Raw genomic sequence first — 14424 nt, forward strand, 5'->3', positions numbered from 1 at the left:
TTTCTGGCGTCGCTCCTTTGACTGCTTGGACAGCAGTGGTGCCTCCCACGCGGCAGGGTTTGCCGCGGTAAATATAAAGCTCCAGTCACCCAACGTGTTCGGGGGCACTCCGGGAAACAACTCTCACCCGAGACTCGGCAGCTCACAGGTCGGGGCCTGACGCGTTTCACAATGCTGCTTCTTCAGAGGCCGTTTCTGTCTGCAACTCGGCAATGCGTGCTGTACCAGGAATTGGAGATGCTGCCTTCTGATAGGCCACAGGTTCCCAGTGCTTCATGGTATCCGTAGTCCAGCACAAATTAACCCTGGATGGGTGCCAAGTTTGAACAGTCACTTATGCTTGCCCTGTATGGGCCCCATGTGCTGGCGAGTCTATTTCTGGCGTCGCTCCTTTGACTGCTTGGACAGCAGTGGTGCCTCCCACGCGGCAGGGTTTGCCGCGGTAAATATAAAGCTCCAGTCACCCAACGTGTTCGGGGGCACTCCGGGAAACAACTCTCACCCGAGACTCGGCAGCTCACAGGTCGCGGCCTGACGCGTTTCACAATGCTGCTTCTTCAGAGGCCGTTTCTGTCTGCAACTCGGCAATGCGTGCTGTACCAGGAATTGGAGATGCTGCCTTCTGATAGGCCACAGGTTCCCAGTGCTTCATGGTATCCGTAGTCCAGCACAAATTAACCCTGGATGGGTGCCAAGTTTGAACAGTCACTTATGCTTGCCCTGTATGGGCCCCATGTGCTGGCGAGTCTATTTCTGGCGTCGCTCCTTTGACTGCTTGGACAGCAGTGGTGCCTCCCACGCGGCAGGGTTTGCCGCGGTAAATATAAAGCTCCAGTCACCCAACGTGTTCGGGGGCACTCCGGGAAACAACTCTCACCCGAGACTCGGCAGCTCACAGGTCGCGGCCTGACGCGTTTCACAATGCTGCTTCTTCAGAGGCCGTTTCTGTCTGCAACTCGGCAATGCGTGCTGTACCAGGAATTGGAGATGCTGCCTTCTGATAGGCCACAGGTTCCCAGTGCTTCATGGTATCCGTAGTCCAGCACAAATTAACCCTGGATGGGTGCCAAGTTTGAACAGTCACTTATGCTTGCCCTGTATGGGCCCCATGTGCTGGCGAGTCTATTTCTGGCGTCGCTCCTTTGACTGCTTGGACAGCAGTGGTGCCTCCCACGCGGCAGGGTTTGCCGCGGTAAATATAAAGCTCCAGTCACCCAACGTGTTCGGGGGCACTCCGGGAAACAACTCTCACCCGAGACTCGGCAGCTCACAGGTCGCGGCCTGACGCGTTTCACAATGCTGCTTCTTCAGAGGCCGTTTCTGTCTGCAACTCGGCAATGCGTGCTGTACCAGGAATTGGAGATGCTGCCTTCTGATAGGCCACAGGTTCCCAGTGCTTCATGGTATCCGTAGTCCAGCACAAATTAACCCTGGATGGGTGCCAAGTTTGAACAGTCACTTATGCTTGCCCTGTATGGGCCCCATGTGCTGGCGAGTCTATTTCTGGCGTCGCTCCTTTGACTGCTTGGACAGCAGTGGTGCCTCCCACGCGGCAGGGTTTGCCGCGGTAAATATAAAGCTCCAGTCACCCAACGTGTTCGGGGGCACTCCGGGAAACAACTCTCACCCGAGACTCGGCAGCTCACAGGTCGCGGCCTGACGCGTTTCACAATGCTGCTTCTTCAGAGGCCGTTTCTGTCTGCAACTCGGCAATGCGTGCTGTACCAGGAATTGGAGATGCTGCCTTCTGATAGGCCACAGGTTCCCAGTGCTTCATGGTATCCGTAGTCCAGCACAAATTAACCCTGGATGGGTGCCAAGTTTGAACAGTCACTTATGCTTGCCCTGTATGGGCCCCATGTGCTGGCGAGTCTATTTCTGGCGTCGCTCCTTTGACTGCTTGGACAGCAGTGGTGCCTCCCACGCGGCAGGGTTTGCCGCGGTAAATATAAAGCTCCAGTCACCCAACGTGTTCGGGGGCACTCCGGGAAACAACTCTCACCCGAGACTCGGCAGCTCACAGGTCGCGGCCTGACGCGTTTCACAATGCTGCTTCTTCAGAGGCCGTTTCTGTCTGCAACTCGGCAATGCGTGCTGTACCAGGAATTGGAGATGCTGCCTTCTGATAGGCCACAGGTTCCCAGTGCTTCATGGTATCCGTATCTGTCCAAGCAGTCAAAGGAGCGACGCCAGAAATAGACTCGCCAGCACATGGGGCCCATACAGGGCAAGCATAAGTGACTGTTCAAACTTGGCACCCATCCAGGGTTAATTTGTGCTGGACTACGGATACCATGAAGCACTGGGAACCTGTGGCCTATCAGAAGGCAGCATCTCCAATTCCTGGTACAGCATGCATTGCCGAGTTGCAGACAGAAACGGCCTCTGAAGAAGCAGCATTGTGAAACGCGTCAGGCCGCGACCTGTGAGCTGCCGAGTCTCGGGTGAGAGTTGTTTCCCGGAGTGCCCCCGAACACGTTGGGTGACTGGAGCTTTATATTTACCGCGGCAAACCCTGCCGCGTGGGAGGCACCACTGCTGTCCAAGCAGTCAAAGGAGCGACGCCAGAAATAGACTCGCCAGCACATAGGGCCCATACAGGGCAAGCATAAGTGACTGTTCAAACTTGGCACCCATCCAGGGTTAATTTGTGCTGGACTACGGATACCATGAAGCACTGGGAACCTGTGGCCTATCAGAAGGCAGCATCTCCAATTCCTGGTACAGCACGCATTGCCGAGTTGCAGACAGAAACGGCCTCTGAAGAAGCAGCATTGTGAAACGCGTCAGGCCGCGACCTGTGAGCTGCCGAGTCTCGGGTGAGAGTTGTTTCCCGGAGTGCCCCCGAACACGTTGGGTGACTGGAGCTTTATATATATATATATATATATATATATATATATATATATATATATATATATATATATATATATTTCATAGTGCTACCCAGAGACCACTTCAGAGAATGCTATGAGTCACTATCACATTCAAATATTTCTTGGAAAATGAATTACAAGATTATATCAGTCTCTTCCAGCTAGCCTTCTAGAATGAAGCTGGTGTTTCCTATTGGTGCAAACATGTATTCACTCCATGGCAGCAAAATGTTCACTGAGTTAATAAGCAGTGATAAGCTAGTCCGGTGTTCAACATGTATTAGGCAATAACGTCTAAGATAACATAATCACATGATTTAAAAAGAAAATCTCATGGGCTCTCACCATTAAGAACAAAGGTAAGCAAGGATTATCAAAATTCATATCGAGGGAGTGAAAGGTGATGTATGGACGGCCGGCACTGGTGATCCTGAGTGAATGTATATCTATAAATATGTGGAGCGTGGGCTAGGGCAAGGTAATGTTCAAAAAGAGAGAGGAAAGATGACTAGTTTGTGGACTGGTGCTTTCTGTGCAAGAGTGATGGGTTATTTAGGAGGGTACCCAAGTGTCCTGTAAAGATTGGGATTAAGTATACGCCGGTCTTGAAATAGCTCATATCTTTCTCTAGTCTAGATCTGTCTTTGGGTGCACTTTGCAAACAGGTCTCAATTGGGGGCTGGGGCTAATAACAGGGAACTAACACTCCTTTCCAGCAGCGGATTTACCTCTCTGTGCCATGCGGGCACGCAACCCTCTCTTCACTCAGGCGCTCTACCTCATGATCTGGTGTTGCCTCTACTCCACCTTCCACGTGTTGGGCACGCCGTTCTCACAGACCTATTTTGCTGCCTTCTGCTTGGTGCTCAGTGCTGCCGCCGTAATGGTCACAGGAGCCATCATCCTAGTGCTGAATCACTACCATGGCAAGGTAAGGCAGAAGGGGTATGTCTGGGCCGACCTAAATGACACCACGGACTTCAATTGAGCTAACCTCAAGCATAATAATATGTCACCTAATCACCTTTAATGATATATAGAGTTCACAACATAAATAAGGTGTCGCCCATGGTGCGGCAAGGGCAATACAATCCTTAAGTCAGATTTACCAAGCAATGCAAGGCCACCTTGTGTGTCTCCGTGTTATTTGGTAAATCGGGAGTCCATGCCTTGCGTTACTCTGTGCTGGTTTGGATTTCCATTCTAAGTGTGCTTAACATCTTTAATGTTTGTTTTTGTGCAGGTAGGTGTCCCCTTCTGCACATAAAAAACAATCCTGACTGCAATGCAGGCACCCTTTCACCATTACGCAAGGTTGCCTGCGTTGGTGCTAGGCTGCACTGAGTGCATCAACATAAGGAGAGAGAAGGAATGCGCCATATCTAGATAGATATTGTGCATTCCTGCCCTCTCCATTTGACACAGTGCAGCAGGTTGTCCTTTCTGCATTGCACTGCGTCAAAGTTGAGTAAATCTGGCCCAGCGTCACCTTCTCAAATATTCCAATTGATTCCATAGACTTCAGTGGGACAGCAATATTTATGAGACAATATGCTAGTGTTTTAATGTCCTATTTAGGCTAACATTTAATGACTTTGGGCTCTTTAAACCTTGAGATTCCTGGTAAAGGGAAACCCAAGTAGGCTGGGATCGAGTGAACAGCCTATGTATGGTAGGGAGATTGTGAGGGTACAGGCATAGAGAAGGAATGAACACAGTAGCTGATGAAAATGAAGACATTGAGAAATTTAAGATGCACCCTTGCAAAGCTTATAGGAATCTGAGCAGGTTCACTTAAGCTTATCACCAAAGGAAGAGGCAGTGACGCTGTGATGAGCCAGGAAGACGGAGGTGGGGAACAAGGGACATAAAAGGCAGAACAGGAGAAGAAATAAGGCCAGAAGGAGCTGGTGGGGTTCAGGGTCAGGAATGATGGCTTAGGGACAACATTGAAGGACAGAAATGTGAAGGTTACCAAACTGAAGGGGTTTCGAAGATCTAGATCTAGATATGGTATAATGTGAAGGCCTCAACATGACCATTGAATCATGTCTTCTGCCTGGTCCCTACATGAAACTGAAGCAATGCAGGTTGACAAACATGGGAGGACTGGTTATATAGCTATTCTGTTAATCCTGCTATGAAGAACTGATCCAGCACAGTACAGAATGGAATACTGGAAGGAGACAAGAATAGTATTAATAATTGCAGCTGCAGACTGCCCAGTCTAAGCTGGCATTGTGACTTCTCTGCTTCTCGCCCCACAGATATCCGTGAACATGGAAGTCCGGATAACTCAGGCAAATGAGCTGCTGAGAAGGCATCATCTGCTGGTGGGGCTGTCTGACCGAATGAAGAACTGCACAAGCCAGCTTTTTGTATCCTTTGCTTGGCTCATTGCCAACCAGGGCAGCAAGCCATTGCTATCACGGCTATTAAGATAACGAAATAATGGTCTAAAGAAATGCTTCTAATTCCAATGGCTTCTATTACAGACATGTAGGTCCATCTCTTGCTCGAGAGTTTCTTTGTCTCTGTTGTTCTTTATTTTATTTGCGAGAATCATCTCTCCAGATTCTCTCACAGCTGAAGTATTTCAAAGAAACAGATGCCTAGATGCATCAAACGGAATTGCATTCGCAAACGGTGCGAATCGCTTTTTTCGGCCGTTTGCGAATGCAATTGACTAATTTGGAATGCATCATGCATTTCGCAATTTTAGGAATCGCAACCATGTTGCGATTTCTAAAATTGCGATTGCATTTAAGAAATCGCAATTAGAGATTTCTTAAATGCAATGCATGATTATTTTTAAATTGCGAATTCGCAGTTTGGAAGGGGTAAAATAGCATGAAATTGAACTTCATGCTAATTTACCCAAAACTATCAAATATGCACAAATTGCATTTTTGGAAGTTTAAATTTACACACACACATTTAGAGTGTTACATTTCAGTTACATTTCAGGGGTGCAGGGAGGGGTTCTTTGGACCCCCCCCTGCACCCTTGAAATTACATTCACATTTTGCGAATCGCAATTTGAAATTCGCAAAATGTGATTGCCTTCCCATTCATTCCTATGGGCCTTTTGGCCCATAGGAACCAATGGGAAGGCTTTTCCTTAATTGCGATTCGCAAATTGAGAATCGCAATTAAGGAAAAATACAGATTCGCAAAAATAATTGCGAATTGTTCATGCATTGCCGTTTGCGATTTCTAAATTGCGATTCCTTAATTTTCGCAATTTAGGAATCGCAAAAGGCAACAATGATGCATCTACCCATGAGTGCACTATCAGAATATCCATATTTTTACACCAACTTACAAAATCCATATTTTTACACCAACCTACAAAACTATTGATTGCAGCATACTGACTACCACTATACTGTTTTACTGTATTTTATCTGTTTTTTTGGGTTGTTGCCCACAACAAATGTCTACGACTAATTATATTGTTACTTATATGTAGATAAGTATAGAACTGTAGGTTCGAGGCATATGAGCTGTATATCACATGCTTTGCATAAGATCGCCATCTAGTGTTGGGTCCGGTTGTTTGCACTTGTTTTTCTGGAAGAAGTTTTCCCTTGTCACGAGTTAGGGGACTCCTCCCTTAGGTGATAGTGCGCATGGTCATTGACTCCATATTCAGATTGTTTTTTCCCGCCATCGGGTTCAGATGTAACTCGCTGCGCTCAGGTTCGACGCCGATTCTTCGTCCCCATTCACACTCAACGGTATTGTTTCCGTTCGCGTTTCCCTTTTTGTTGCGGAAATTTCGATCGGAGAGCTCATGGTACGCCGTTTGGGCCTAGCCCTTGGTTTGATCCGTAGTCGATGGAACAAACTCCTTTCAAGTTCTGTCCTCGGTGCCACGCGAAATACCTGCACACGGATTCACACAAGGCGTGTAATCTGTGTTTATCACCTGACCGCAGAGAGGACAACTGAAATGCATGCTGAGCTTTCTGCTCCAAGAAGACTCTTCGCAATTGTCGGGTCCGACGACGCAACATGCAAAGACAACAAGCAGATTCCATTCCGAACCTCTTTGGACCTCAATCGGACGAGGAGGAAGGCGACGAGCCCATTGGAGCCGATGGAGAACGGGAAGACATCTTTGTTTCAGAAGATAGCTCCGATAAGGATGAAGACATCCCTCAGGGACAACGTACCGTGAGTACAGCCCCTATCTTGCCCGACCTTCCACTTCCAACAAAGAGAAAGGTTCCGGACCAACCTGTGCCCTCGGGCCCCGGTGGGTGCTCAGAACAAGCTCCTGAATCCCTGCAATCGGGCTTGGCACCGAAGCATACTAAAAAGCCTTCCAGCTCTGAAAAGCCCAATGCCACATCGGGCACCGTGCCAAAGACTTCAGAGCCGAAGAAAATGTCTGGCACCGAACATACTCCCAAGGCACCGAAACAAACTTCAGATCCGAAAACCAAAGCCATGAAACCGTTGGCGCCGAAGCATTCGGAGCTGAAACACACGGAGATGCCAAAGTCACCAAAAAGCTAAGATATAAGGAGTTAGGTCCCGGGACGTGGGGGGGGCTGGACCTTAATAGAACAGTAAAATACAATTTTGCTCCCCTCACACTTTTTTTGATTGCGTTAATTTGCAAATACATTAATCAGGACTATTTCTGATTATGTGGGTTTATTTAGTTTCACCCTTTACTTATGAATTCCAAATACAAAAAGGTTCATCATTACATGTATAAGAAAAACACGATACATATAGACATTTAGACAAATTTGTAAAACGATAAATAACAAAAAGAATTGTCCAATTTAAATTATGAAACAATACATTGCACATTAATTAGACATTACAACATTTTGTTCAAAAATACTTAATATCATGAACAAATTATTAATGAAAGAAATTATTTTCTCATGGACAAGTTGAAGGACAAAGAGTCTGAAAGAAGGCTAATACGATACAAATCAATAAATCTAAATCAATAAATCTGCATAGCAATTAGTCCGGTTTGGTTTTTTGATCCTTCTTATAAGCCAAGCCGACGCGTTTCGATCCCGTTAATTCATTAAGCGGGGTCTCATCAGGGCCTTGTCACTTCTAATGGCTGTGTGTTGTGTGCAAAGAGAGAAAAGAGAGAACAACGTCTTAGTTGTGTTGTTCATGCCCATTTCGCTTCACCTACACTCTGCCTTTCGCCAAAACATACCTGTAGCTTTGCTTTTAGGCCGGGTTCCACAGCCTTCTGGCTGTCTGACTGTCTTTTGGGGAATCTGTGGAAATAGTTGTGTCTGTTTTAGAATGATTGCAGAATAGGGGGGTGCTCAACCCTTGCAAGTGTGATATCTCTCTAAATCATACCTGTTATTGGCACCGCGTTTGTGAAGACTTTTCTTCATGTGCTCCTTTTGGATTTTGGGTCGTCTGTTTCTGTGCTTTGGGGCTCCCTATTTATAGAAATGCAGGGTTTATTTCAGATTGCACGTTTAAGCGTGCTGGTTTATGCCGTGTGTGGAGAGGTTTCATAAAATGCACTCTACCTTTAGGGGAGAGCGTCCCTCGGTGAGCGGGGATCTGCTCGCAGATGGATCGTCCGTTTTCTTCAATCTGTTGAATAAAACGGGAGGGATTTTAGTCCTTCTGTGGGCCCTCGTAATTTGCGCAGTGTGTGAACCCGTTTGGCCCGCTCTTTGCCTACCTTTAGTCAAAAATCATGGAGCGCGCTATTCTGGGGTTCTGTCAGTCTTAGCATGCTTTTGGTGATCCCATCGACAAAACGGATCCGAAACAGAAAATCTTGGCGATACACCCAAAGACTGGCGATATCACCACTAAAGTGACTTTAAAAAGAGGTGCTACTACAGAAGAGGAATACCATATACTACTGAAGAAGAGAACTGTCGGATCAAATCCTTCCCTTCCTCCTCTTCCTCATCCTCTTCCTTCACTCACCTTCTTTACCACAGACTATACCTGTGCCAACTTCACCTGAGCACACACCACCACACACACCTGACAATCAGGGTGATGGGGATGGGGATAATAATGATGATGATCAGCCTGAGGACGTGGTGCATGACTATAACACTGATTCTCCCACTGATAACGACCCTGACAGATATCCTACCAAACCCTCTCCACCAGATGACAATTTAGGATTAGTCCAATTGTTAAGTAGGGCAGCTACTTACTATGGAGTCCCACTACACACAGAATCCCTTGAAGAGGACTTTCTTTTCGAGACCCTATAAAACACACAAAAGTCTACACACATGTTACCCATGCTGAAAGGCATAACCAGGCATGTAGACAACATTTTTAAGGATCCTGTTATGACACGAATCCTTATCCCAAGGGTAGATAAAAAATACAAGCCTGCCCCATCAGATCCAGTCTACATAAAAGGCCAACTACCCTTCGATTCACTAGTAGTTTCTAATGCACGAAACAAGCAAACTCCCTGACTACTGGAGACTCACCACCACCAGATAAAGAATCTAAACTCCTGGATGCTTCAGGGAAAAAGATAGCCTCTCAGGCTGCTAATCTTTGGCGTATTTCCAATACACAGGCGTTGTTAGCATGAAATGACCGCGCACACTGGGATGAAATGGAGCAACTCATTCAGTATTTCTCTCAAGAACACAAATCAAAGGCACAAGACCTGGTTCATGAAGGCTAGTTAATCTCTAACAACCAAATCAGATGCTCCCTAGATGCTGCTGATACATCTGCCAGAGCGGTAAACACTAGTATTTATTTAAGAAGACATGCCTGGCTGTGCATATCAGGGTTTAAACCGAAGATTCAGACTTCCGTACTAAATACACCCTTTGACAAGGAACACCTTTTTGGGCCCTTAGTAGACACTTCATTGGATAAAATGAAGAAGGATACTGAAGTGGCTAAATTCATGGGAGCACTTCAGTCTCCACAAGGGCGTGGTTTCTTTTGTTGCTCCTTTTATCAAAAAGAATTCAAAACCACTTCCTCAGACAACGCGTCCTCCTCCTACAAGGGCAATAATCAACCCTCAGGCTCCAAGGGTTCCTATCGAGGCAATCATACAGGAAACAACGGCAAGGGCAGAGGTAGAGGTTTCAATTCACGTACTTCGCCGTCCAGTACAAAACAGTGACTTGCCCATAGTTCCCCCCAACCACTTAACACCTGTAGGGGGAAGACTGTCACATTTTCTACCAAAGTGGCAGTCCATAACAACAGACAAATGGGTTCTTCATATTATCCATTCTGGTTACTGCCTGGAGTACATCAACACTCCTCCAAAGTCCCACACACTTCAACGGATCACCTAAACCGTCTCAAACAGGAAGTAAAATCTCTGCTACTAAAAAAAGCCATAGAACCCATACTGTTTCCTAAGGGAAATTTTAATAATTGACCAGGTCGGAATTATAACCGGCAGAGAGGTGTTTGAACACTATATACACAGAAAAGAACAGCTCTGAAGAAGTCGAGGGGTATTCCCCATGCGACGAAACACGTGCTGGCTGGACATTTGTTTGAATAAAAGACAAAGAAAAGACCACAAGGGACATTATTCATCTTTTTTATGTGCTCCAATTGTATGATGAACTTTCATTTGAACACTCAAGCGTGTGCATAGGACTGGCTATTATTTACGTGACAGGTCTTTTGGGCCTATATTATTGGGGGTTCTAGGTTGTTTTCCCCCACCTTTTGCCCCGCATGACTCTACAAATAAGTTTACACTACGCTAAACTCGAAAGGCGCCAATTTTCCTGTACTATCAACACCCCCACAATATCAGTTCCTCATAAACTAGACCCTTTGTTTTTAGCTACACCTTTGACTACACCCCCACGCTCACTGACCTTTGGTTTGCTAAACATTGTTTAATATTATTATATTAACAGTATGTAGTGCAACTCAGTGATTAACCCCTTCCACGCTCATGACGAGCTGGGCTCGTCATGCAGTAGCCTCCTCGCACGCTCATGACGAGCCCAGCTCGTCATAAACCAATGAGGATCACGAAATCCCAGCACAGCAGGGGAATTCCCATAGCATCCAAGAGGTTAAAGGACTTTCTTTTTCCAAAAGCACCCCACATTACACCAAGCAGCCTGTGCCTGCTCACCCGCTGCTCTGAGAGTCAAATGTGGAAAGGGTTGAACTTGAACTGGTTTGTAGAATCATAGTAGGACAGGCTCAGGGACACCTCTGACAAACAATCGCCATGGTTGAGCCCCACTAGCCCCAACCTGCCCTTTCATCCCAGAATGGGGACTGACAGTAGCAAAATCTTGCTTGTTACCGCCCCGCCACGAGCAGCACATACTTTATGTATAAATGTGTACGTTTGTGGATAAGTATGCAGGCTGAGTGTGCTGAGTGCTTTTTACCATGCACCCTGCATCCCAATCGCTATGTTTTCCTTAGCTTTCCTCGTAGCTCATCTTTTGCTACTTCGGCGTCTCTGAATGTCTGAGCCGGTTGACGGATCTGCTGGACAGAGAGCACAAGAGCAACCAAGATCTGCAGGTAAGAATGAGGACTTCTTCATCTCTGAAGACTACCCCAAGGTGCCTTTATTTACATAACCATCCACTTCCAATAGGGCGAGAACTAATGTCTTCAAAGGAATCATGCAAATAAGGAAAATAGTGCAGCAAACACTCAACTGGTAGATGAAAGACCATCATGCATGTTAGTTACAATTCTAAAGCGTATCCTCTGCATTAATTATATTGGCTTGTCAATCCATCCATGATCTGAAGCCAATTGTTGCAGGTCAGTGGGCTACGTTGGGTGGGAAATTGATTTTGGACCAATTACTGTTACCTTTTCTATTCACAACCAGTTGTGGTTGAGGTGTCAAACTGAACATTTTAGGCATTTTTGGCAAAACATACATGGTTCTCAATTATTTTGTAATTGCTTAGTGTAGGGAGAGTAGTGTGCCTGGGAAAAGCAATAGCGCCCTCCATAGTTTATGATTAAATCTTTGTCTTTATGACCAAGTTGCTTTTAGAGGGGCTGCTGCCTGAAGTCTGCACTCGTCCTCTGTGTCACAGCGCACTGCACGCTCCAAGGCAAGGCAATCTATGGTTACTCTTATCGCCTGGCCCGGTTCCACCAAAAATCCATCAGGTACACATAACCTTTGTGTGTGCCAGTCAATTTGGGTGACACCATGTACTTCAGGGTGAGCATAGAAAATCTGATTGCCTAACTCGAACATGGCTGGCACCTCCCGTCACTTTCCCCTAGTACTGTCCCCAACTCTGACTCACTAAGGGTCAAAAACAGGTGGCGACGGCCACTTTGACTCCTATGGACTATCCCAAGGGCCATATCTCTGGCTATCTGTTGGATGTGTGATTTATTGCAACTATGTATCTCTGTCTCCAATTTCACATAATGATTTCCCAAAAGACCGGTGTCCATGAAACGGCATTTGGACCTCACGTGATGCATCACATGCCATGCTACTGGCACGAGGCCTTAGCTTGCAGAAGCCAGGGTCTGCCACTGCTGAAATAATGGTACAGTTTCAGGAGACAATGCAATTTTTCTAAGGCTGGAATGTGAATTTAGAGCTGGCTGCCAATTAACCATTGAGGATATTTTCCTGAGAGATAAACGGTGCTGAAGTGTGTGTGGCGTTTCATTTACAATGTTTATGGCCTACTGGAGTTCAGTCGTCATGTTGTTTGTGCCCCAAGTCTTGGTATCGAGGCACTTGGAAGTTTGTCCTAGGTGAGATTTTTACTACAATTTTTCGGACTCTTTTCATGAACCATGGGCAGAGGAAGATGAATCGGAAATTTGGGAGTCTCTGCGTGGTGGTGATCCAAGACAGTGGAAGCCCTCGGCCTCGTGGCAACAGAGACGAGTGTGTGGATTCAGAGGAAACACCGCTACTAGAGGCTGAGAGAGACGCGGACCCTGGGAGGCCGCTTCCAGTGACCACCTCCAGCTTGGCATGCTGCATGGCACCTGTGGGACCTCCGCAGGTAAATTGCTCCCCATCTGTATTATGTCTTTGAGCTGCCATCCAAAGTGTGACCCGTGAATGCACCTGATCAGGCCACCCGATTGTGGGATTAGACTGCTATTTGGGAGGTTATTTTTTCGCAGTGGGAAAATCAGGACTACATGTTGGGGTTCACCGTACAGGGTAAATAATGACTATTCCGTTCTGTGCCAAGTCAACCATGTGATCTAGATAAGGAGTATGAAATCGCCCTGTTGGCGCTATATACAATGGTCCTGTGATAGCCTGTGAGGATAGAGGTAACTGCAGGTATCCACTGGTATCAGGAGGGTGGAGGAGACACTGCCTGGAGGAGGAGGGTCTGGTGAATGTGATTGTTGTTGGTTGGATTACTAGGGGGAGTGATTGATAGCTTCCTGGTCTGAAGGTGTTGTGGAAGGATTAACTGAGGATGTAGATGGCTGATTAGAGTTTGCAGGGTCTACGCTGTCATTGCATCTGCTGTATTAGCTTCACCGGGGGTGTTATAACTGAGAAGGTGGTCTGGGCCTGAGATGGCTTCCTAGGTTAGGTACAGGATCTAGGGAGAAAAGGCCAAGCTTGTCAGAGGAACAGAAGTTTCTTCCGAGACACTGGTTATTCCCTTGGCGATGCCTAGTCCCCCGACTGTTCCAGCCTCAGACCTATTAAAGCAACACTAGGCAGGAGATTATTGAAGAGGAACAGTAAGCGGGTGACATGTTCATACATGCCACCATTTTACAGCGGGGAAGTGGAAGATTTTAAAAACAAATCGGGGGAATGGATTTTCCCCATTGACTTCTGTTGAAGCAGAGACAATTTCAGGCGGAAACAGCTAAAAGCAACCCAATTTGGCTTAAAAAATCATGAGTCTCCCTCTTTAAACGTCTCTTTTGGCATGTATGCATGCTTGGGGCACTAGCTGGGCTGCCACCCTATGGGTCGGCCTCTTACATGGCAGTTCTGTGTGGGATAACTGCATGTATCTCCTAGTAACAAGCAGGTGGTCGAGAGACTGCATGAGATGTCCTTGCTCGTGGCATCGATAATGTGATGGCAAATGGCTGGGAGGCCGAGGCCGTGTACCTGCGGTCTGATTGTTATTGAAGCTGGAGTTATATTTGAACTCAACCGGTGAGAGACTGCAGGTCCCTGTGAGCAGTGGACGGCAGGTCTCCACATCAGAGAGTTGAAAAAAGGGAAAGTAAGTGTGCAACATGTTTCAATAACAACACATGGCTGCTAACGTTGTCGATGAATTAGACTAGACAGCCCCAAGTTCTAGTTCCTATCTCATGGCTCCTGCCAACCCCTTTTAGGTGGGTGCCCCCTCAATGAAAGCTGAGAGGGAGAGAGACAGTCTTCTATTAGGTAACTCATAGGCCCATGCCTTCTGGCCAAGGCACCCCTGCTGCTTTTAATGGTGAGACTTATAGGTAGAGGTATCCCTTCATAGCACTCTTGGGTTTAGTGCCTTGTAATTGGAGTCCTAGAGTGCACACCCTGACAATGGTGAAGTGCCATGTACAGCCAGGGAGTGCACAGCATGATTAACCC

At 46.7% G+C, this 14424-nt stretch overlaps 1 protein-coding gene across 3 annotated transcripts in view; it reads left to right on the plus strand.

The window, feature by feature from the left end:
- Positions 1-14424, plus strand: part of LOC144756276 (transmembrane protein 268-like) — a 112772-nt gene that overhangs the window by 89186 nt on the left and 9162 nt on the right. For 2 of the 3 annotated variants that reach the window (XM_078645934.1, XM_078645935.1), the window contains exons 5-8: positions 3646-3807; positions 5144-5254; positions 11301-11390; positions 12659-12865. In XM_078645934.1, the coding sequence (XP_078502060.1) occupies positions 3646-3807; positions 5144-5254; positions 11301-11390; positions 12659-12865 (570 nt within the window). The remainder of the gene's footprint in view (positions 1-3645; positions 3808-5143; positions 5255-11300; positions 11391-12658; positions 12866-14424) is intronic. The other variant, XM_078645936.1, reaches the window with a different exon arrangement.

This window comes from Lissotriton helveticus, chromosome 5_1 (genome assembly GCF_964261635.1).
Source record: "Lissotriton helveticus chromosome 5_1, aLisHel1.1, whole genome shotgun sequence".
NCBI classification, from domain to species: Eukaryota; Metazoa; Chordata; class Amphibia; order Caudata; family Salamandridae; genus Lissotriton; species Lissotriton helveticus.